Here is a 24,660-nt window from a genome sequence, read left to right on the forward strand (position 1 = left end):
CTACCCCCATCGAGAGCCACGCACTGCAGATCATGGTCCTGGCCCGTACCACAAGCCTTTGGCAAGAGCAATTGCCGATTTAGATAGGGATATCTTCGACGCATCGCTTATCCCAGAGGAAGAGGTGCGAGCATACAGAGATCTGAGTGAGGCTGAGTACAGCATGTCAGTGGGTGATCAGCAGCTTAAAAGCTCGTCTCCGATCTGGATCGTACCCCATCTCGGTAATTTCTGTTTGAAAGGTCTTGGCCGAAGCCCGCGAGCTCATCTCGGGAGGAGTGCCTGTACTGAAACCTATGTTTTACCGATGGCCTCTTCCCCTGTTCTTTTGACTGCCAAGGGTACGTACTTTGTGTGTTACGACCGCGCATATACATGGTTGCCTCGTGACTTCTCGGGCACCTGTTATATTGCGAATCTGTTGCCGCCGACCTTTACTATTGGGTCGGATTATCACAAGACCAGAGTTATGAGAGGCGTGATTAGCGAAGAAGACACTGCCGGTCAAGAAGCAGGAGACTTCTTTAAGGGTTTCTTGCCGTTTTGGGGACCTATGATCAATAGTAGGAACCTGAGACAGTTGACTCGAGTGGTGGAATCGACTGCTAATATCACTGCAAGTGCCCTTGGTAATCTTACAGCAGAGCTTCAGGCGGACAGGCTTATGACGTTACAAAACCGTATGGTTTTAGACGTTGTTCTTGCAGATAGAGGTGGAGTATGTAAGGTGATCCATTCGAGTTGCTGCATTTTCATTCCTGATAACGCTCCAACTGTCTATCAAGCCATCTCGAAGTTGCATAAGATCTCCAAGTCCATACACGTGGACGTAGGTGATTGGACGCTACTAGGATGGTTTTGGGGCCTGATGTCGACGTGGGGTTGGAAGATTCTGATGATCATTGGGGTTGTTGTAGCATTTCTGTTCACGTGTTGTCTTTGTGTGCAGTGTGGTCCTGCCTTATGTGGCCTCTGTGCTACGACGTGTATAAGACGGCCATCTGTTACCAAAGAAACATTGATGAATAGAATGATGTTGCAGCAACATCTGGATGGTCTGATGAATATCGAGATCAATTCTGATATCGACTAGTGCTTGCCTACATGAGGGCAAAAGGAGCGTCTGAGGTTCCGTGACAATTGTAAGTGGTGTTTTCAACTTGCTCGAATATGGTCGAGTTTGGTATCTATGAACCGCAAATGACGAGTTTAGTGGGTGTACGCGTTTTCGCTATGCTGACCTAAACCGTTCGTCTGTTTCGTGGGTTTCTTCATCTGAACCCACGGGTTCCATTTTAGATACGGCATCCATTTTGTTTCTTGCCCTCAAGTAGCCAGCGAATGGACACTGTCCGCTTTGTGACCCTGGGATTCCCAAACTTTTGCGGAAGACACGTGTTCCTTTGAGGGTGTCTTTATGACGAGGGGGATGACACTTCAGAGGCAGATGGCCCCGCTCAAGGCTCATCTTGCCGTGCCGGTCTATTGTTGCAGCCGTGCATTCATTAGGCGCGTCTCCTTTGATCCTGCAATCGTGTTTCCGATATCACCCCCTTGCACTCTTTTCAATCTGTTGATTATCTTTGCCTTCCTCTGCACCTGTTTCTGACTCTTCCTTAACTCGTTTACAGCCGGAATGGAATGCACTAATGGTGGGAAGATGTACTTTTACAGTTGGGACCCGGCGATGCTACTGTAATTATGTTTCGGGCCCTGAATACATGAAAGCGACCCCCTATGAAATTTACTGTGGGAACTGGGTTGTAACCTTTTGTTTGCCATGTTGTTCTATGACGAAAAAGTGTATAAAAGGAGCGATCCACGGATACAATTTGAAGCAGTCTCCTAGAACCTACATACGTTGTACTTCTTGTGACTTCTGTGTTCCCTGCAGTAAATAAACCCTGATCTTTGACGCCAAAGGAAGTGTCCCGTGTCTCTGTCATTTGTACGCCAGAACAGGTAACCCACGAAGGTTTCAGGTGTTGTCCCCTGGCACCGCTGGGTCTTAGAAAAACCCAATCCTTCAGTAGACAGTAATAAAATGCCCCGCAGGTGAGGGCAACGCGGACAGACCACAGCGAGTGGGCCCGCATAGTAAAGTACCACGCATCAAAGCACCTCAGCCTGGTCAAGACTGACGTTGTGAGGTGACAACCGCCTCGTGTGATCCTCAGCATCTGGCCTGCTGCAGTCCGTCATGTAGACAGAGGCCATACTGGGACTGTCAGAATGATTATTGCTGACACCAGACCAGCAAGCAAGTGATTTGTGGCCCCAGGCTGGGCTAAAGTAAAGCCCCAAGGCATTAAGTGCACAGGTTGTTGTTGATATCACCGCACCGACCGGTCTTGCTGAGAGGGCCGATCGTGCTTAGTAGCTTGTCGTAAGAGGTGACATGTTGTGGCCAGCACTGGGTTTTAAGCACCTATATGCCGTTGTCGACACAGCCGGGAAAACAGAAAAGGGTTGCGTCCTATCACTATCCGGCCTGGACCACACCAATATTGTACAACAAAACAATGACTGGACAGATTATTACAAATTACTCATATATGAGCTTAGGCAGCAATTCTAAGTTCATGTGATTTATTTCACATCATTTATAACTTATTTATTTAACATATGAAATAAAAACATTAATCTATGTCATGAGATAGAAAACACCTTATTTAGTATGCCAACTTATCAACATAACACACTTAACAATACAACAAATCACATAAGTGTAATACAAGTGAGAAAATGTGAACGCCAGAACAATTATCAATGTCCTATACATGTCCTGCAAAGAGACAGTCCATATTTGATGAATAGATCACAGGCGGACGGACCCTTAGCGGTTCCAATGGTGCTGCCTGTGATTGGGGCAAAGGGCTGCAAAGTTTATACAGAGGGTGGTCTGCTCACTGAGGATGAAATTCCTATAAACAGATTCCCATTGAGTACCCCCAAAATAATTCATTTGCCTTTGCCCAGATGTCAACGCGTTTCGAACCCCAAATAGTTCTAGGGTTTTCCTCAGGAGTCGGACTGTGGGTCAATGAATGTTGTTATGGATGCCCAAACGCTTGTATGGTGGGGCGTAACTGGTGCATCTAATTGTTGTAAGGCGGAAGCTTCTACATATTACCAGGATTGCATCCCGTGTCCATATCCTCGTGCCACTAGAAGACTGTGTTTGCGTGGTAATGTTTAGTATTCAGTAAGCAGGATACCTGTCGTTATTTTAAAAGGGAAGGTGTTCGAGTGCCGGCGTCTCCAACTAATGACACAGCGACAGAAAGCCCCACCACAGGAGTGTGAAAGAGGGTGGGCCATGCAAGAGTGTCTCCAGCTCCATGTCAAGGGTGTCTCCAGCTTCATGCCAAGGGTGTCTCCAGCTTCACCGTGCTGTCTTCTGCCGCTCAATCTAGAGGCCATGGAAGAAGGACAGTCCCGCACTAGCGCGAGCGGTCAAATCTAGCCCCATAGAAAAAAGTGTGTGGACTCGCAAGTGACAGGGACAACACCATAGAGCACGGGCACAGGAAGGCAGCAGCCAGCACAGCCCCCGCACCCTCACCGCACCTTCCATGTTGTTCACCACGTGGGACAGAAGACGACACACTGGAGCCACAGGATAGTGTCTCGTTTGGTGACCCTGCGGCCAGTTTCCAATAGTAGGACCCCACCAGCAGGAGGAATAATCATGCACAGGCCCGTAGCGTCCCGAGGGCCAGCGATACCTGACAAGCCACCTGCTTGAGCAATGCCCGACCCAGCACTGAGAATCCTGACCCAGCACTTAGAGGCCCGGCCCAGCACTGAGAGGCCCAAGCCAGCCCTGAGAGGCCAGAGCCAGCACTGAGAGGCCCGTGCCAGCACTGAGAGGCCCGAGCCAGCACTGAGAGGCCCGACCCAGCCCTAAGATGCTGGACCCAGCACTGAGAGGCCTAACCCAGCACTGAGAGGCCCTACCCAGCACTGGGAGGCCAGAGCCAGTATTGAGAGGCCCGAGCCAGCACTGAGAGGCCAGACCCAGCCCTGAGAGGCCCGACCTACCACTGAGAGGCCCGACCAAGCACTGAGAGGCCCGACACAGCCATAAGAGGCCCAACCCAGCACTAAGAGGCCCGACCCAGCACTGAGAGGCCCGACCCAGCACTGAGAGGCCTGACCCAGCACTGAGAAGAACGACCCAGCACTGAGAGGCCAGAGCCAGTATTGAGAGGCTCGAGCCAGCACTGAGTGGCCCGACCCAGCACTGAGAGGCCCGACCTACCACTGAGAGGCCCGACCCAGCACTGAGAGGCCCGACCCAGCCCTAAGAGGCCAGACCCAGCACTGAGAGGCCCGACCCAGCATTGAGAAGCCAGACCCAGCCCTGGAAGGGCCGACCCAGCACTGAGAGCCTGACCCAACACTGAGAGGCCTGACCCAACACTGAGAGGCCCAACCCTCACTGAGAGGCCCGACCCAGCACTGTGAGGCCTGACCCAGCACTGAAAGACCCAAGCCGGCACTGAGAGGCCCAAGCCAGCACTGAAAGGCCCGAGCCAGCACTGAGAGGCCCGAGCCAGCACTGAGAGACCCGAGCCAGCACTGAGAGGCCCGAGCCAGCACTGAGAGACCCGAGCCAGCACTGAGAGGCACGAGCCAGCACTGAGAGGTCTGCTGTTAGACCTGGCCCCATTGGTGTGGGTCTCCCTTCCATTTTTGCTGTTGCCTCATGTATTTTTGCTGGTGTTAGATGCTTTGGGCACTGTGCCACTGCTGTCCAGTGCCACAGTGCGAGTGCTCCGTATTATAAATCTATGTATTACTCAGTGGTTCCATGTTTGGTTATTTGGTTTACTTGTCAGACCCTAGTCTAGTACACTGAGTGTGCCCAGGGCGTGTAAATCCAAATGCTTCTGGTGGGCCTGCAGCACTAGTTGTGCCAGCCACAGAAGTAGCCTTGTAAAATGTGTCTAACGTCTGCCATTGTAGAGCCTGCATGCAGTCTGGTACTGTCATGCTGACTGGGCAAGTGCACCCACTTCCCAGTCCCTAAACCTTCCCTTTTCTTCATATCAGTCACCCCTATGGTAGACCCAAGGGCAGGGTGCATTGTAAGTATAAGGTAGGGCAAGCCCTGGTGTGTGTGGCATGTCCTAATAGTAAATTACAGCCATTTTTGTGTTTCACTATTGCAAAGCTATCTGTTCTCCATAGGCCAGAATAGGCTGTTAGAGTTATTACATTTCATAAACCTAACTGTCTCAGAGAATATGGTAGAGATTCGAGTTTAGTATGCCTGGACTCAGAATGATAAAATACATCTTTTAGTGGAGTTGGTTTTAACATTCTGTGTTTGCAAATACCACTTTTAGAAAGTAGGTATTTGCTTGTCTAACCTTTGAAGCCTACCTCTGCTAGGTTGTGTATTTCTTTGTCTGGTTTTGTGAGTGACAGGGCTGGGGGATTCCAAGAGACAGGATGAGTCAGCCCAGTGGTGAATAGAGAGATCTGCATGTAGATGGGAGGGAGGAGTTGCACCTGAACCTTGAATAGGGCTGTGCCTGCCTTCCACAATGCTGGCTCCACCTCCTCGGGAGCGGCTGATGTCTCTGACATGCACACTGAAAGAAGAGAAGGAGGCCTGTAAACAAAGTGCTCCAGGACTGTACTTGCCTTCCACAATGCTGGCTCCCCCTCCTGTGGGGCGTCTGATGTGCCTGCCCTGCACTGTAAAAGGAAAGGAGAAGTCTGGTAAACTGAGTGCTTCAGAACTAGTTTGGACTGAGCAAAGTCCCCTCTCCCCTCAGAGAACAAAGGATTTTGGAGTATAAATTTTGGGACCCTGATCCCATGAAATTAGATCACTTTTGGACTACAAGAAGAAACTTTTACTGAAGAGAGGAACCTGAAGAAACTGAGGAGAGACTATTTTCAAGCTGAAGTGCTGCTTGGGGGATTGGCCTGCAGTGGTTGCCTTACTGCCAAAGGAAGGAGAAAAGAACTTTGTGTACTTTGCTTTCAACTTGTGAAGGATCTCCAAGGGCTCGGAAAAGAACTTGCTTCCTGCTGAAGTCTCAGAGACAACAGACTTCACCCCCAGCTTCCCAGAGTTCTCTGGAAGTGCCTGCTGCTGTTTTGGGCCTTCTGAGAAACTGCGTGTCGCAAGGAGCTGGCAGTGCGGCTCATCCAAGAAGAAGCGTGTCGCCGTCGCTGTGCCTGCTGTCACAACTTCGAAGGAGGGTGTCGCCGCTGGAACTGTTGCACTGCACCGTATCGAGAGAAGTATGCCGCAACGAAGAGGAAGCGTGTCGCTGTCGCAACTTCGAAGGAAGGTGTCGCCGCTGTAGCTGTCGCATTGCACCGCATCGAGAGAAGGGTCTCGCAACGAGGTCGGAGCGTGTCGCTGTCGCTGTGCCTGCCTTCGCAATTCCCAAGGAGGGTGTCGCCGCTGGAACTGTATCCCCGAGAAGAGCGCCGCCATCGGAGCTGCTGCCGTCACCGCACCCTAACAGCACGCCTCCATGACGCCGGAATCCAAGAGAAGGCCCTGGCCTGGACCACATCCTTCCTCTCTGGCAGAACCCAGTTTCCGCCTCCCACCCTTCCGCTCCAAGACCACAGAGATCATCTGCGAAGTTCCTGAGAGATGATCCATCCCTCAGCCCAACGCTGTTCAATATCTACATGGCACCTTTGGCCCACATCACACGACAACATAGCCTCAACCTCATCTCCTACTCCGACGACACCCAGCTGATCATCTCCCTCACCGAAGACCCCCACACCGCCAAAGCCAACCTCCACAGAGGAGGGAAGGCCATCGCCGAATGGATGAAGGACAGCAGGCTGAAGGTTAATTCAGACAAATTGGAGGTCCTCATCCTCGGCTCAACCCCCTCTGCCTGGGACGACTCCTGGTGGCCAACATCAGTAGGAACAGCCCCAGAACCCACCAACCATGCACGCAACCTAGGGGTCATCCTCGACTCCGCCTTGACCATGACCAAGCAGGTCAACGCCGTCTACGCTTCTTGCTTCAACACCCTCCGAATGCTCCGAAGGATCTTTAAATGGATCCCCTCCGTAACGAGAAGAACCGTCACCCAGGCTCTCGTCACCAGCAGACTGGACTACGGGAACGCCCTCTACGCAGGAACAACGACGAAGCTCTTGAGACGGCTGCAACGCATCCAGAACGCCTCGCCACGACTGATCCTCGACGTTCCCCGACGCAGCCACATCACACCCCACCTAAGAGACCTGCACTTACTCCCTGTCAACAAGAGGATCACCTTCAAACTCCTCATCCATGCACACAAAGCCCTAAACAATACCGGACCAGCATACCTCAACGACCGACTCGACTTCCACACCCCCACCCGCAGCCTCCGCTCTGCCACCCTCGCCCTCGCCACAGTTCCACGTATCCGGAAAACCACCACCAGCAGCAGATCCTTCTCCTACCTCGCCGTCAAGACCTGGAACACTCTCCCTACCGGCCTATGACAGACCCAGGACCTGCTGGCCTTCAGAGGTCTTCTCAAGACCTGGCTTTTCGATCAGTAGCAGCTTCCCCCCCCCAGCGCCTTGAGACCCTCACGGGTGTGTAGCGCGCTTTACAAAGACAATGCTTGATTGATTGATCGTAGATGTCGCCGCTGTAGTTGTTGCATCGTGCGGAAGCTTCACGCATAGTGGGAGAAGAGTGTCGCAAGTGAAGCTGCTGCTGTCGCATCGCGGAACAAGGGTGTCGCCGCTGCAATCCATGCATCGAACCGAGAACTTCTTGCATCCCCGGAGAAGCGTGCTGCATCTGGAAGATCTTCATGTCTTTATTTCTTTGCACCTGCTGCATTTCCCTCGCTGTGACATTGCTTCTTGTGGAAGTGCAATGCAACCTAAGGTACATTGACGCAAAGTGTTGCATCTTAAGAACTGAACTGAACTAAGCTAAACCTACTGTGAGAAGGTGGCCTGATATGCAGTGCTCACTATTCTAGTGAACACTATGTATCAGTCCAGCAACCCTTATTGATGATTGGTTGTAAGTCAACCTTATAGACCAGCTATCCTAGTAGCGTGGATACGAGCAGTCTAAGGCTAAAGACTCGAGAGGGCGTGTTAAGCCAGCTGTTATACCACATATACTAGGATAGCTGGTCTATAAGGTTGACTTACAACCAATCATCAATAAGGGTTGCTGGACTGATACATAGTGTTCACTAGAATAGTGAGCACTGCATATCAGGCCACCTTCTCACATTGGTGAGCAGCGGTTGGGATTTGAGCTTGCTGTTGTTTTACCACACGTATCCTAAGAATATCTTGTTGAAAGATCACATAAGTACTGTTAGGTACATATAACTAAAGCTTAGAATACTCTGAGTTCTACTGAACCAGCTGTTGTAGCTCCTCAAGGCTTAGCACACCTTGGCTGCAACTCTTAGCAAGGGATCAGTAGGCAAACACATAGTGTAGGTAGGTGCATCACTTACACCACACTAGAATCAGCATGTCAGACAAAGGAGGAAACTCTGAGTATCCCCTTGTGTCAGTGGACCCTCCACAGTTCCTTACTTCAAAATATGCTGCTCTTAGCTTCCATGAGATGAGACAAGTGTGTACTCTCAGGAAACTAAAACAGGGGTCTAACCCCACCACTTCCTTTCTGATTGGTCTCTTAGAGGCTTATGATGCCAGTAGGGCTGGTAACCCAGACCCTTCTAATCCAGAAGGAAGTTTGCCCTCCTTACAGGGACCCTTTGATAGCCAGGACCATCCCCTCCAGGAAGCAGATGATGCTGAGGATGAGGATGAGGACCAGTTGTCAGGGGATGAGGCAGATAAGGGACAGCTAGAAGTCAGTAGACTAAGCAGGTCCAACTTAAGCAGACATGAGCTTGGTACTGGGGGACCCCTGGGCCCACTCTCAGGTCAGCTTAACATTGGGAATGGACGAGTTAGGTCTCTATCAAGAGGCTCTAACAGATCCTTTCGAACCAATGGCTCTCTCAACTCTTCTCACAGAGGGATGTCTTCCCCTAAGAGGAGAGTGTATGAAGCTGAAGAAAGGGCAATCAAACTGAGGATTGAAAGGGAAGAACTTGCCCTGGCCAAAGGGAGACTTGCCCTTGCTAGAGAGCAAGAATTATGTGGGCTACAGCCCACTGGTGGCAGCAATAAACCTAGCAATAGGGAAAGGAGTTTTGATACAAAGCACCTGAATAAGATAGTGCCCCCCTTTAAAGAAGGGGATGACATCCACAAATGGATTACTGCTTTGGAGAGAGCCTGCACTGTGCAGGGTGTTCCCCAAAGTCAGTGGGCAGCTATCTTGTGGCTCTCCTTTGATGGTAAAGGTAGAGACAAGCTCCTCACCACAAGGGTGGAGGATGCTAACAATTACAAAATCTTGAAGAATACACTGGTTGATGGGTTTGGTTTAACCACTGAACAATAAAGGATGCTGTTCAGAGACACCCAGAAAACTCAGTCTCAAGATTGGACTGACTTTGTTGATTGTGCCACTAAGGCTTTTGAAGGCTGGCTACTGGGTAGTAAGGTTACTGATTTTAAAGGATTGTATAATCTAATTATGAGGGAGCAAATCTTAAATAATTGTCAGAACCAGTTATTACATCAGCACCTGGTAGACTCTGATCTGACCTCTCCACAGGAATTGGGTAAGAGGGCAGACAAATGGGTCAGAACCAGGGTTAGGCCTAAAAACCAGGGTGGTGACCAGAAAAAGGAATCAACCAAGCCTCAAGAGAAGGGTGGGGATAAATCCACAGAGAAGACTTCCCAAGGGCCCCACAACTCCAACAAGGGTGGTGGGTCCCAGAACACTCCTTCAGAACAGAAGAAACCTTATTGCCATACCTGTAAACAGGTGGGTCATTACAAAAGTGATGCCAGTTGCCCTAAAAATGGTAATAAGGGAAATATACCCCCAGGTAATACTCCTAAACCTCCTGTTACCACTAGTGGTAGTCCCCCAGGTGGTGGGAGTGCCCCCAAGAATGTGCTGGGCATTACTTTGGGCCAGCAGGAGGACTATGGCCTAGCCAGGTTCCCTGACCACACTCTTGTCTGTGAGACTGGCATGGGGTTTGCCAACTTCACTACTGGACCCCACATTTTGGGAAAGTATAGACAAGAAGTTTTAGTGAATGGTCAGAAAGTTGAGGCATTCAGAGACACAGGGGCCAGCCTCACCATGGTGAGTGACCATCTGGTCCCCTCTGCTCAACTGACCCCTGGTTTTACTTATCAGCTGACAGACATTCATGGAGTGAAGAGAAGGCATCCCATGGCAGTAGTCAAGCTCAGTTGGGGTAATGTCACAGGGCCCATGAGAGTGGCAGTGACAGATAACCTACCTGTAGATTGCTTACTGGGGAATGACCTGGAACTCTCAGCATGGGCTGAGGTGGAACAAGAGACTCACTCCAGAATGATAGGCCTATCCAGACAGGTTAGTGGGGCAGTAATAGCTACAGCCCCAGTCCAAGCACCATTCCTCCCTGAAAAGGTTGGAAGGGCAGTGGTAGCCACTGCCCAGGCTCAGACAGACTTTCCAGAACAGGATAGGAGGGCTGTGACAGTCACAGCCCAAACACAAACTTAGTGCCCTCCTGAAAAGGTTGGCAAGGTTGAAATGGTCTCAGCCTCTACTCAGACAGATAGTGAGGTTGTGAAGCCTGAAACAATGGATCACTCCACTCAAACAGAGAGCATTGAGGAGGAAGAAGAGTCTTCCCCCTCCCAGACACTAGGTGAGAGCTAGCTTCCTCAGGGAACTGACTCTACCCCTGTTGAAGGAACTGCCCCAGAGGTAGTCAGGCCTAGCCTGGCAGAGCCCCTGATGGCAGTGGACCCTTCCCAGGTGGGACCCAGTCTGGAGCAAGTAGCCTGCACCTCTCTACCCTGCCTCAGTCAGCCCAGGGCTATGGAGGTCAGGGAGGCCAGTGGTGGACCCCAAAGGGCCCCCTGTCCAAAAGAACCCCTTAATCAACAGATTAGGATCACTGAAGCTGGTAAACCTAGCCAAGTGAAAATAAGTCAGACTCCTGAGGGATCCGCCTTAAAAGTAGTTAGGGAACTCCCACAGCTGGACACTGTTGGGCACAGCCAAAAATGGGGCCTAAAAACCCCAGACCTGACCTGTCCCTCCAGTAAGCCAAACAGAGAGACTCAGCCTCCAGCTTTAGGTAGCCAGAGGCTGACCCTGAGAGCTCAGTGTATCTCAGCTAAAGAAAGAAAGGCACACATGATGAATGGTGATTGGAGGAAGTTGAGCCCAAAGGTAGAGGAGCCTCACTTCAGTACTCCATCCCAGCATCAGCCTTCTTCTTTCCCAAGGCCCACCAAAGGCAGAGATTCCCTATGGTGGAGACCCTCAGATACCCTTAGGGTGAGGGGTTGCCTAGTGGACCATGACACAGGGGGAAACCAAGCCAGAGCTGGTCCTTCCTTATATGGCCACTTAGGTAATAGAGGCTTACCTGGACAAGGATAGCCTTATCTCCTTTCGTTTGGGGGGGGGGGGGGTTGTGTAGGAAGGTACCTCCTGACTATGGTTGCCCCCAACTTTTTGCCCTGTGTTTTAGCTGGTTTTTGACATAGTCGACCTGGGGCCCTGCCAATCAGGACCCCAGGCCTACTGCTCTCTCTGTAAAATGGATTCCATGTACCCTAGGTGCATTTCCAATTGGTACTGGGCCACCCTATCAGACCCTGTAACTCAGGGCATGGGTGTACCCAGGGCTGCCAGGGGCTGCAGCATGTATTATGCCACCCCTGGCTGGCCTCCTAAATTTGACACAACTGGCTGCATGACAGCTGGGGCAAAGTCGTGTAATCACCCTTTGCTGTAGGTGTAGTATACCTATACCTAACCCTAAAATGGACACACAGATTCCTATCAGTCACTCCTATGGCAGGCCTTGACAATCCTGAAGGCAGAGTGCTTGGAATCGTGTGAGATGGTGCTCTGGCATGAGCTGAGCCTGTCTGCAGCTTGCGGAACCAAGTCCAAATAGCTGTTCCATGATATCGCATACCATATACTCTTAAGTGCATTATAATCCTCGCGGTTAAATGCTAACTTTGGTATTGCTTTATCAAAACATGTCGAGTAAGGTGTCATACGAATTGGAATACTAACCCCTCACCAATTCTGGCGACGGGGTTAGCATTCCACCCTTCTAGAGGGACACGACATGTATGTAACTGTGAACCCCGGTTAAAGTTAAACTAAGCCTCAGCTCCACAAAATGGATGCTGCCACCACAGACACGAGTCTGACCCCCTGCAGCTGGGAGTCCTTCCAGCGAGGGGAGCCTGGACAAAGGGTTTCCTGTCAGGGGCGGTGCTAGCACCGTCCCAGACATGGTTTTGTGTATCCTGGGTAGGCATGGCTTTTCAGGAAGGTGACTGCTGAGTGGCACCCTGGTGCTCACTACGCATAGGCCGGTCAGAACCAGTTCCAGGGGCACACCAGCCCCTGGCCTGGGGAAAGTCCGGCATGGCAGAGGGGTGTAACCACCCCCCTCCTAGTCCCACCCATAGGCAGGACCTAGTCACCGGGTCAGCCCCCTTTTTTAGTATAAAGATGGGAGCGGGCCCCCTGTTAAAATTAGATCATCTTTGGAATCAAGACACGACTTTCTGCGAAAGGACTTCAAGATTTCTTCCTCAAGATTCTCCCTTGTGGCTAAGGAGTAGTCACCCTGCATCAAGCGGGCACCATCCTAAAGAACACTGCGGTCTGCTGCAAGTCCTTCATCACGAATCCGACGACCCAGCTCGACGAGACCCGGCTTCCCTGGCACCTCTGACCTCTACTCACCTCTACAGCAAAGCTGAGAACCGTGAGTGCGACGAGACCTCGAGGGACCGACGATCGCCAAGACTGCACGACATCTTTACAACAAGCCCACCGTGTCCTCCACGGGTGAGTGCTTTGGGGTCCGAGAAGCCCCAACCCTGCGCAGCTCCAGCACCCAAGATCAGCCTCCCTGCATCTCCACGATCTGCGTGGGGCCCTTCTGCTGTTTGCTGTGCACCGCGTTGTTTGGCTACTAGCCGGCTGGCTTGTGGCCTTCTGAACGACGCCCGACAACATCACTGCTGCTGGTCTGGTTGCTACAGACTGGCCCTTGCTTCCTTCTTTAAGAGAGGCACCCCGGACCCTCCTGGTCCACTCCAGACGCCATTTTAGGTCCACCGCGTGGGCTTGAATTTGCCAAGGCTTTGTTGCCCAATCCTGGGTCCAGCGACGCCGACAGCTTCTATCTTCGTGGGACAGCTCGATCCTCCTTCCCGGTTGCCGACAACGCCTCCTGGTCCGTGAGATCTCCGAGCACAGCGTCACCCACACGCCTTGTCGAGGTGGCTACCATCCGGTGCCCTCCTGGTGCCCACTGACTACTGGCTAGTAGTCTCGAACTTGGTCCCCTCTGCTTTCAGGTGTCATCTTCCATCGATCCAGGCTTGGATCCACCAAACTTTCTTCACTGGTCGCCTGCCAGCAACTTCTTTCTTCCAGGCTCCTGGTCCGTCAACGAGGATTCCCGACGTCTTTTGAGTCCTATGCAGCTGCAGCCCCTGGGCTAGGTAACTTCGGCATTTCGGTGCCCCAGCATAGCCTCACTATCCAAGGGTCAGGATCCACTTTCGTTTTCTCCCTACCAGGTCGGGTTTGCCCGAGAACACTAACTTTGCAATTACTAGCTACCATAGACTTTGTCCCGCATCTCGCGTGAGAGTGCACACACTGCACCCGAGTCCCCTAGGCCTCCTATAAGTAATCTGAAGGTTCTATAGTTAAGTCCTAGCGATTCCTAAGCCTATTAGTACTGTACTTACCTGCTAGTAATTTCGCATTCCACTTTCAGAGTATATGGTTTTCCGTGCCCCTCGGGCCTTTGTATATACTGTGCTAACTTAAGTATTTTTGTAAGAGTTTTGGTTTGTGCTTAGTACCCTGTCCTCATAAAGAGTACAGGGCTGTTGTGATTCTTAATAAATAACTGTTTATTTTCATAACACTTGTGTGGTGTCCTTTCACTTGGTGTTCAAGGGGTATATGTGGTATAACAGCTGGCTTAACACGCCCTCTCGAGTCTTTAGCCTTAGACTGCTCGTATCCATGCTACTAGGATAGCTGGTCTATAAGGTTGACTTACAACCAATCATCAATAAGGGTTGCTGGACTGATACATAGTGTTCACTAGAATAGTGAGCACTGCATATCAGGCCACCTTCTCACACCTACCATCTTAAAATAACAGTATTGTATATTTTTAGGTCGAGCCTATCCCATATCGCAAGGAATGGATTGGATCGAATTTTAGTGTGTAAAATACGTTCTCAAACCATCGGTAGGATTTCTGACAGTTCACGTGAACACAAGCACGTGCTTTACCCTCGGAGAGTTTCAAAGGGCTTCCCCGCCCACTGTTTCACATTTCATGGCCACCAGGCCATGTCTCCCATTTCTCCTCCCCCCGCCCACTGCTGCACACTTCACGGCCGACAGGCCGCGTCTCGCATTTCTCCTCCCCCCCTCCCCACAGCAATGCCAAGAGCTTGTTCACTTGAGTCAGGGCTAAGTCTTTTTTGTAATCTGGGCATGCCTGTCTTTTTAAAAGCTGGAAACCGTAATTGCATTTGTAAGTAATGGCTGATTTGCATGACTTTGACAGCGAGCCATGTGTGCCGTTTCCTTCTGATATTGTAATAATAATGAGAGCAAATGAGAACAATACACAGATAGCTCTTGATTGGGGGCGATTGGCAATATGGCAGCAGGCAATCCATCTTCAGGCGCCTGTCACATTAACTTCAGCAGTGTGAAGGAATCAGGCAGGGCAGCTGGAGGTAGGGGGAGCGATGAATACAGATTCACAGCTGCTCCTGCTGCCTGCCAGCCAAGGGTTTGTTTGTAAGGAGAGCAGCAGCGACGGCTCTATAATCGCCAGAGCTGCAGCAGTGTTTGTTATGGGCGTAAACAAAAGGCGATGGTCTCGTTAATGTCATAATATCACTTGGTACTACCGCGATGTTTACAGTTCTTATCCAAGCCATAACGTGAGCGGATGTCCTCTTTGAATGTTGTAAGGTTTGGATAAATGAAAGGAATAAATGTACTCTCTGCACAAGATGGATTTTTTTTTTGCCAACGCTTCCTTTAAAATACTTCACTTAACAACTGATATCTTTAGGGCAAAAGAAATTCTTACCGAAAATGTATATTTATTTCCTTTTACGTATCATCAAAGGATAAAAAGAACCAATTTCGCCCATACAAGAAAGTTCGACAATAGAGCTCTTCTGTAATTCTTACTAGAGGAACGTTGTGTATCATGAAAGACCCATAGCATAATATAACACAAAAATTGAGACCAGCGCTAAACACTAGTTTATTTTTATTTTTGGAGCATTAGGCCGTACATTTCTGCCACCTACACTGCTTAAAAAAAATACCGCTTACATTCAACTTTTATTTATTTACCGATCTGTCTGACATGGAAGCGGGCCGGTGTTCTGCACTCTCACTGACTGACTGTCAGGAGGAGGCCCGGCCGAGGCCCGTTGCGGCCGCGGAGGCCTGTGACTGAGCTGACTAGGGCGGCCGCGGTGCGTGGCCCGTGGCTGCTGCCTTTACACACATCATCTTAATCACGGTACCAGCAGACACTTTGAGAGTTTACTTTGTTTTGACCCGGACAGTGGACTGCAGGGCGGCCGTGACTGCGGTGACACCCGTCGGACGCATGACACTAGTAAATCAGCCACCTCGCAGCCAATCGCTCACAGGGCCGTCAATCAGGTAGTGTGCGCGGTACGCACAGCAGCAACCAATGACGGCCCTGTAATGTTTTGGGTCAGCCCTCTCGCCGCCGCAGTGCGTTTCGCGCTCCCGTCATGTCGAGCGAGTGTGGAGACCACCACCATTCTTGCCTGCCTGGCCCTGGCCCTGCCGTGCTGCTGCAGATGCTCTCTCTGCGGGCCGGCTGTGGTGGCTGCGGCCTGCGGGCGGGCGGGCGGCACTCTGCGCCAGGGACAGATATAAAGTAATTGATTGAGGTGAGAGTCGGATCGGAGTCGAGTAACTCGAGTCCCAGCAGTCAGATGGGGGGGAGACATACCAGGGTGGTGGTGGGGCTATGATGCATAGCTACCAAGGTTTCAAATTGCTATGTGTAACCTAACGACATCTTCATAATTTCAGTGTATGAGTGGCATTTCAACTACTATGAGTCGGTGATGCGTGGCAGCAGTTGTTACTGCGCAGCCAGTGAAGTCTAGAATATTGAAGATGTAGAAACACACAAGCGCCGCTCAAGGTCTAGTTCATTTGCACCTGCAGATGGTTAAAGGCCGTGCGCTGTGTGTAACAGTGAGTTTGCAGTTTATTTTTGTCACGTAACCTCTTGATAAGCTGCACGAAAGTGAAAGATTCGGTGACCTACTGAAGCAGTATTGAGTGCTCTCCTTGGGCGATGATGTCAGAGGTCGCCTATCAAGTTTTTTCAAGCGTGTGGTGTGATTCGGGTCTTTCCCTGTTGCCAATGTGTTGTGCTACACTGCTGTTCAACAGGCTGCACGCATCACGCTACTGGGAAGACAAGCTGGCAAGCGATGGCACGCACTGTTATTGCAAAACTCGAACACAGGCCACAAACGCTAACAGGCACAAACATAGAGAGTCAGTAGCCAACTATGTCACTTCCTTTGCTACGACGGACTGGAGCCGCATTGGTGAGAATTCCGAAGAAACGATTTGGTTTCCTTGCCAAGAAACGGATTTACGTTTCTCAGTACACCGACCTTAAAATCACAATAGAGCTTGCGCATTCTGATAAAAATAAACATTAGCATGTACATGCAGAAGTGTGCTTAGATTTACGAGCAAAGAGCCTTGCAGGCTGGACAGACATGCTCTGCCACTAGAATGTCCTTTTTTTCCTCAGTGACCTTTGATTTGGGGGGAAAAGCACCTAGGCTTTTTAAGGCTACGAAAATGGACAGCTAGAAGATAACCCTGTGCCACCCGTACACAACGGTACCCTCAATTTAAAAAGTAATTAACTCAAATAATTAATCACTCAGTTTTGATTGGGTCCTGTCTAAATGATCGGGATCAGTGTAATTACAGACACATCGCCCTAAATAGCATATATGTACCTAAAACGTAAAAAATATAACCATTTCACATTTCAAGTTATTAAATATAAGTGACACAGATCAATGTATATTCCTGTCTCCTGGTGGGCTGTTGAGCCTAGAGATAAGCTGTGACTGAATCAATTTTGATCCCCTTTGACTTCCGCTACGTGTTTCCGGTCCGCCCATCTTTGCCAAGCAGGCTGCAGCTTTCCATGATACACCAATGCACTGAATGTGCCGGTTGCTGCATTTGCTGGGTGTCGGCACCATGGGGCTTATTTACAAGCGTCTTGCGCCACTGATGCGTCACTTTTAATATGGGAAAAAAGTGACATATGGGCGCCGCAAGAGGCGTGTTAATAAGTGACACACTGTCTTGCAAGCAGCAGAATATCATACAATGAAGAGGAGGGAAGCAGGGAACGTTGGAACACTCCAGGAATTAGCTTCCATGAAACTGGTCATGCCTTTGGTTGGGAGAAAGATGAGACGTAACAGGACAAGGGAAGGACTGGGAGGAATGTAAAGTGAGGTGACGGGAGAAGTTAGGAATGTTGCTTGTTCAGATAAAAATGCAAGATATTAGCTGAGTTCTAAAATCATTAATGGACTTGTAAATTGCATTTTAACACAAATGTGTACTGTTAGACCTGGCACCTTGGCGTGAGTTTCCCTTCCACTTTTTGCTGATGTGCCTCCGATGTTTTGCTGGTTTTCCAATACTCAGGGCACTGCGCCACGGCCGACCCGTGCCGCAGTGCAAGTGCTCCCTACTGTAAATTGTACATGTGATTGGTATCCATGATTGGTGCATTGGATTTACTGTTAGTCCCTAGTAAAGTGCACTAGGAGTGCCAGGGCTTGTAGATGCCAATACTGCTAGTGGGCCTGCAGCGCTGGTTGCGCCACCCACAGAAGCACCCGTAAGATGTGTCTGGGGACTGCCACCGCAGAACCCGCGTGCAGTCTCGTACTGTCATGCCGGCTGGGCAAGTGCAACCACTTGCCAGCCTCTGAACCTTCCCTTGACTGCATATTAGTCACCCCTATGGTAGGCCTGCGGGCAGGGTGCCTTGTAGGTGTAAGGTAGGACAAGCCCTGATGTGTGTGGCATGTCCTAGTAGTGACTTACAACTAAATTCGTATTTCACTATTGAAGGCTACCTGCTCCCGTTAGGCCAGACTGAGCTGCTGGAATTATTACACCCTATAATCCCAGCAGGCTCAGGGAGCATGGTAGAGAGTCGTGTTTAGTATGCCTGAACTCAGAATGATGAAATATTTCTTTTAGTAAAGTTTATTTTAATATCCTGTGTTTGCAAATGCTACTTTTAGAAAGTTAGCATTTGCTTGCCTAACCATTTCAGCCCGCCTCTGCTGGTATGTGTATCTGACTGTCTGGGATGTGTGAGTGACAGGGCTGGGGGAGGACAGGTGGTGAAGGCGCAGATTACACCTTAGTGGGAGGTAGGAGTGGCTCTTGACTCTGGATCTTGCTGTGCTCTGCCACCACAATGCTGGCTCCACCCTCCTGGGGAGCGACTGATGACTCAGCCGACACCTGGCCCAGGAAGGGCGAAGCCCCATCAACAAGGTACTCTGGCTGCCCCTGTCCGCACAATGCTGGCTCCACCTCCTGTGGGGCGTCTGATGCGCCTGCCCCTCACACTGAAAGCAGAAGCCAGAGTACGCCCTCCAGGGTACTCAAGGACTGAAAGTGGCTATGCAAAGGCCTCCCTGGCCTGCGAGAACAAAAGAAATGCAGTATAAAAGAAGGAGCCCTGCTCCTTGAAAATTAGATCCTGTTTGGGCTACAGAAGGAACTCTACCCGACGAGAAGGACCGGGAAGGACAAGGAAGAGTGCTGGCTCTTGCCTGTGTCTGGCGCCTTGCTGCAGAAGGAGAGGAAAAGGAAAGACTACAAGAAGACTTTTGCTTTGAGAAACTTTGTGCCAAACTCTGCTGAAAGATCTCCAAGGGCTTGCTGTTGAACTTGCCCCCTGACCAGCGCCCCAGGACCAGTGGGCGCTACATCCTGAAGAAAGCGACTGTGTGTGCTGCTTATCGCTGCAGTACTGACAGAGGGGTCTGGGAGCACTGGGCAAGCCTGCCACGCTCCCCGTAACCAAGGCATCGACATCCCCCTGAGCACCGTGACCGGGGCCCAAAGCAACAGCGAGAGCAACGTGAGGTCCAGCCGCCGCTGGCCCGAACACCGCAACCGCAACTGCACCGGGAGCCCGAGAGCAAAGTGAAGGAGGACCCGTCCGGTCCAAGCTCCCGAATTGACTGCGCTTTGAGCCGTCAATCCACCTGCGAAGACGGACAGCTGCTTTGTGATAACCCCCTCTGGTCGGTAGCCTGCCCGACAGCTCAGCTGTGAGCGCACAGCTGCAGCCGGTACTTTGGCTGGGTACATCCTACACTTGGGGACCGTACTGCCACTTGCCGCCACCACACAGCCGCCGCCTCCAGGGTCGGAGCGAATGACGAGGAAAGGACCCTGCCGCCGCAGAGCACCGCCGCCCCGGATGACACGTGACCTGCCCGGCTGAGAGCCGCAGCGAACAAGCGACCCCGGAAAAGCAACGCGACGTGGGACAGCTCCCCTAGAAGCCGCCCGCTCCAGAAGAATTTGAAAGGTACTGTGTTGTATCCTCACGGTGCGAGCGACCTGCAACTCGGGCTCGCACCGCGCTATCTGCTCTCAACGCGAGCCGCCTCTGAAACCGAGGCTCGCACAGCTCCTGGCCCTCGAGGCCCACGCAGAGAGCGCATTGAGGCGCTACGAGACCCTGAACCTTGTCGAACCGGGGCAGAAGGCCCAAAAGATTGCTTATTGCTAAGAGAGAACTGTGGCAACCTGAACTTAAGTAACCTGGAACCGTATTGAAAGTTTGATAACTGTATTTACAAGCCTGCTTGAAACCTATATAAAGATATTTATATTTTTACAAATACAGTTTGGTGTCATTGTGTGGTGGGTTGGTTGTGATGGTGTAATATTGCAAATGTTTAACCCTATGTGCCCCAAGGATTAGCCTAAGACTGCTTAAGCCACACTACCTAGAGGGTAAGCAGAGGTTGTCTGGAAGGTAACCCTCAGCCCTGACGAGGAAGAGAGAGTCCCTGCTTGTCGCTAGTGCTACACTGCGTCAACTAGAGCCTCCCCCTTCCTACATGTACTTTTAAAAATCTGGTGCATTTCTTCTTAACACGTGTTTTTGGATTATATATATATGTAGGGACCAGTGAAAAAATGTAAGAGACTTGTGGAGATAGTAAGCGAGAGATGGGAGTAAGAGAGGCAGAGCCAGCGAGAGAAGGATAGAGGCTGGGTAAAGATGAGAGGCAAGTGGAGAGGACATTTGGATGTAAAGGCACGGAACCAGCAAGAGACATGATGAGCCTGGTCATAGGGGAAAAGGGCATAAATAAGAGTGTTCTTGTGTGGTTTCCCTTTGTAATGTTCTTCACTGTGTTACTGTGTATGATCATAAATGCTTTACACACTGCCTCTGAGATAAGCCTAGCTGCTCATGCTACGTTACCACAGGGTTGAGCAGGGGTTATCAAAGGGTGTGTAGCCCCCTTACTCTGACTTAGGAAGAAGGGTCCCCACTTGGACAGTGGCCAGCCATTGCCGACTAGAGACCCCCATTTCTAACAAACAACCATTGCGATTTTGAGAGGAGTAAACATCTCAATGCCCCTTAGATTCCCCATGTTAGACTAATGTTCTGATTTGTTACCTTTGCCTCAAATTGTAAAGCGCTCCGATATCCTTCAGGTTCAAGTTCGCTCCATATAAAACTTTATAAATAACTAAATGTAACTTTCATGATCGAGGTAACTGTAAGCAGCAATACTACGTGTCTCTCCTCGGAGATTCGGACAGCTCACCGTCCTTTTTCCCCAGCACCCCCTTCCCCTGCCCCCCGCCTCCCCCCAAGGGGCGGCAATCTGAGGGGTAGCCCCGGGCGCCGCAAGCTCTAGCTACGCCCCTGAGCGCGTCCATAAATCAGGGGGCTACTTCCCTGCTTCGCCCCACACGTTGCCATTCTCTCTGCCTTCCTACTGTCCTTCACGAGCTCCCACCCACTTGCACCTTTTGTTTCCCGCCCCCGCCCCGCCTTTTATCAGCAGCAGCGCAACAAAGGCGAACGCATTAACACTCTAAGGCACTGTCGATTTAATACACTTCTGCTCTCCAAATAGCACGCTGTTGCTAATTCCTTGTTCCGGTTTGGCTTTGTTTGGGTTTCTTATTTTAAAGCATACAAATGGAACAAGCATTGGAAATGCAATAGGCAGACCCCCCAGGATATAGAGGCATGGATTGGCAAATTTAGCGGCACAAAAATGAAAATTTAGCGGCACAAAAATGGAAATTTAGCGGCATTTAGCGGCATTTTATTTTGGGTTTTTTGCAACACCAAACACAGATATCTTACTGTTTGAGTTATTTGACAACATGGAGCTATGTACATTTTGTTTATTTACAATTCAACCCATTTGTTTTAGGTAAAAGGCATGTTAATCTTGGCCATGTACGTTCAGTTCTTCAGAGCACTCCAAGTCTAGACCAGTATTGTGTTGCTGGTTATAATGTAAAAACAATATTGCCCGGATCGATTGCTCTGAAAGGGACCGTCGTCTGGAAGAGAGAATCATTTTGTATATGCTGTTGCTCCTTTCAGCATCTGCAGAGCTTGTTACACAGTCTTTGTACACAGCTGCAAGTTGGGAACGAGCTGGAATGCGGTCAGCCAGCCCATGCCAAAAGATGTCGGTGTCAATAAGTCCAGAAACAGACGCCTGCACTGCTTCTGGCCCTACATTTTCAAAGTACAGGCGAAGCTCCTGATCGGGAACTTCGCTGAAACCAGGGATGGCTGAATAGGCACTCTTGTCATTAGGCAGGATGCAGAGCCGCGCAGGGTTAAAAATGCGCACTTGTTTTAAGAATTGTATGCCTGGCTGGGCCTCCCCCATGTATTTGGCCACCTTTTCTAATGAATGTTCAAAAGCTTCATTAAGCTGGGCTGTTATTCTTTTTTTCTGTGCCAGACTTAATTTTGCCCCTGCAGTGGTCTGTAGAAATGGCTCTAGTGACTCCACATTGAGGACTGAATTGTTGGTTAGGTTCATGTGGAGGTCCTCCAAATAATCGCATACCTTCATGGTCACTGGTGTCTGGCTCTGGAATAACTCCATCAGGTTTAAAATGCTTTGGCATTTTTCTGCCACAATGTCCAATTGGACTTTTATGCACTCCCTTTGGTCGGTGTTAACAATCTTCTGTAGATTTTCAAGGGAGTCTGGGGGAGACTTGCTGAGTTGCATCTCTGACTCCACAAACCCAGCATAGGCCTCAAAGTGCTTGCAGTGGTAATGGACAGCGGCAAACCAAGAATTACAGCGGGTACTGCAAGGATCAGGTGCCACCCGTGCCTTCATCCCATGATTCTCTGCAAGGTGGTGCAGGTACCTTCTCTTTCTGCTGCCGGCCATGTAAAAGATGCGGGAGAAGTACAGCAGGAAAGCATTTAGCTCCACAAAAGGCTTCCTAAATGACTCTCCAACAAGATTCATTATGTGTGCCAAGCAGGTGATGTGGATGGAGTTTGGGTACAGATTCCTCAACACTGTGTTGAATGCCTTGAGCATGTATGCCGCGTTGTCAGTGTTGAAGGAAACAACGTTCAGGAAGTCTATGCTGTACTCTGTGAGCACCTTTACAACAGCTTGCGCTACAGTCCCATGGTTGAACTGGGATAGGAAGACTGTGTCCACCAGGTAGGTATGGATCTGACGGGCACCCTGCGGAGAGACTGCTGCAACTAGCACATTCAAAACACACCGCCCTTCGACATCTGGTGTTTCGTCAAAGATAACGCTGATCTTCTGATCTTTCAATAGCTCTTTTAGCTCGTTCTTGGCACTTGTATATCTCTCTGGGAGATACCGTTCTTGCAGCTGATGACTCCCAGGTATCGCTCCACCATTCCGTACTCACTCGTGCAGGAACTTGCGCAACACAGGGTGGTCGGTTTCGCTGAGCGTAATGTTCAACGTGGTGCAGACGTTAACCCACTCAGTTATCATTTCATGGTTTGTGGCACAGGCAGCTGTACTCTTGGTGAATAGCGAGTTCACTGTCATCTGCCGTGCACGTTTCGGCGAAGATTGAAGGTCAGGATCATCTGAACAGCGCTTCAAATGTTTTTGGGACCGCACATGCATATCCACAGTGTGTTTCCGGATGTGGTCCACCGCCACATTGCAGACACTGCAAAACAGCACCCCACCATCAGCGTGCATCACATTGCTGTAGTCTCTGGCCCGGTCTGCTGCGGTTATCTGGGTGGGCAGATGTGATCTGTGCTTCACACCCTTTGCAAGCTGCAGAAACTTCTCCATTCTGCTTTTCTTGTGGTGGCTTGTTGCTCCCTTGTAAAACAGAAGATCTCCCGGATGTGGCGCAGTTAGTTAACTCACCTACAAAGATAGTTGGTATTACTAAAGGCACCTCAAAGGGGGGAAAGGCAATTGTTGAAAGGAAAGTTCAGAAAGCGCCGGTGCTCAACGATAAGAAATGCATGCAACCCTGAAGCACAAGTAAAGTGACAAACGTGATGGGCCATAACTGCAATGGTAAATGCCAGTCCCCGAACGGTGTTGAGCAAACAGACAGAGAAAACAGCAATTGCCCCAAACCAAAATAAACAAATAAGAAATTCCCCTGAGGTGCCCACAACCCCAAACTTACCAGTGCGCTGCGGCAGCTGACCCAATTCTGGCTCTTGCAACGGCAGATCCTTCCCAGTGATGCTCTGCAAAAGAAACCAAGTAAAGAGTTAGGAAACTCATCAGGTGCCCAGGACACCAAACTTACCACCCAATTCTGGCTCTTGCAAAAGCAGATCCTTCCCAGTGATGCTCTGCGGGGGCACACTGCAGGTCAGCATTGCATACAGCAAATCATTATGGCAGATGCAGTTCCTGTTGTTATATGTGTTTTAACATATGTGTTTGCACAGCCAATGCTTGATGCATTCCTGGACATGTGTTTCTGAGTTATTTCGCTCCTGCAACAGAAAGTTGCAGTCGTATTGAGATCAATTACAGTTCCTTCTTCCACGTGTATCTGCTGCTGTACATTTAAATGTATATCAGTTCTTCTGCAAGAAGTGTTGTCTTCCATACTATGCTTTCCAGATGACACCATATCATCAGCGATTCCAGAGCTTTGCCCTGGGCTTGCCTTTACCTTTTAGGGTGCATTAGTACATCTGTTATAGTTTAAATGAAATAGGACGACAACTCCCAGAATGCATTAGGCTGTTAAAAGGAAAGCTGAGCACTATTCTGTGTAGCTGGTATTGTGCTCTTACTTGTACATCCGTTCCTGTGCTATGAGCTGCTCCTGGGCTGTTAAACATGCAGCAGCCCTACTGAGAATGTCTGTGGAGTCCCTGCTAATAATTGTTGCCTCTG

At 50.2% G+C, this 24,660-nt stretch overlaps 1 protein-coding gene across 1 annotated transcript; it reads right to left on the minus strand.

The window, feature by feature from the left end:
- Positions 1-23,175: 23,175 nt before the first annotated feature.
- On the minus strand, positions 23,176-23,583 carry LOC147678930 (CGG triplet repeat-binding protein 1-like). The gene has a single exon (XM_086944691.1). It carries the CDS (start codon positions 23,581-23,583, stop codon positions 23,176-23,178), a length of 408 nt encoding a protein of 135 aa, XP_086800817.1.
- Positions 23,584-24,660: the final 1,077 nt, after the last annotated feature.

The sequence above is a fragment of the Lissotriton vulgaris genome, chromosome 11 (genome assembly GCF_964263255.1).
Source record: "Lissotriton vulgaris chromosome 11, aLisVul1.2, whole genome shotgun sequence".
In the NCBI taxonomy this organism is placed as follows: Eukaryota; Metazoa; Chordata; class Amphibia; order Caudata; family Salamandridae; genus Lissotriton; species Lissotriton vulgaris.

Coding starts and splice junctions, on each gene's coding strand:
- LOC147678930 (XM_086944691.1), bottom strand. CDS start 23,583: ATGGAGAAGTTTCTGCAGCTTGCAAAGGGTGTGAAGCACAGATCACAT.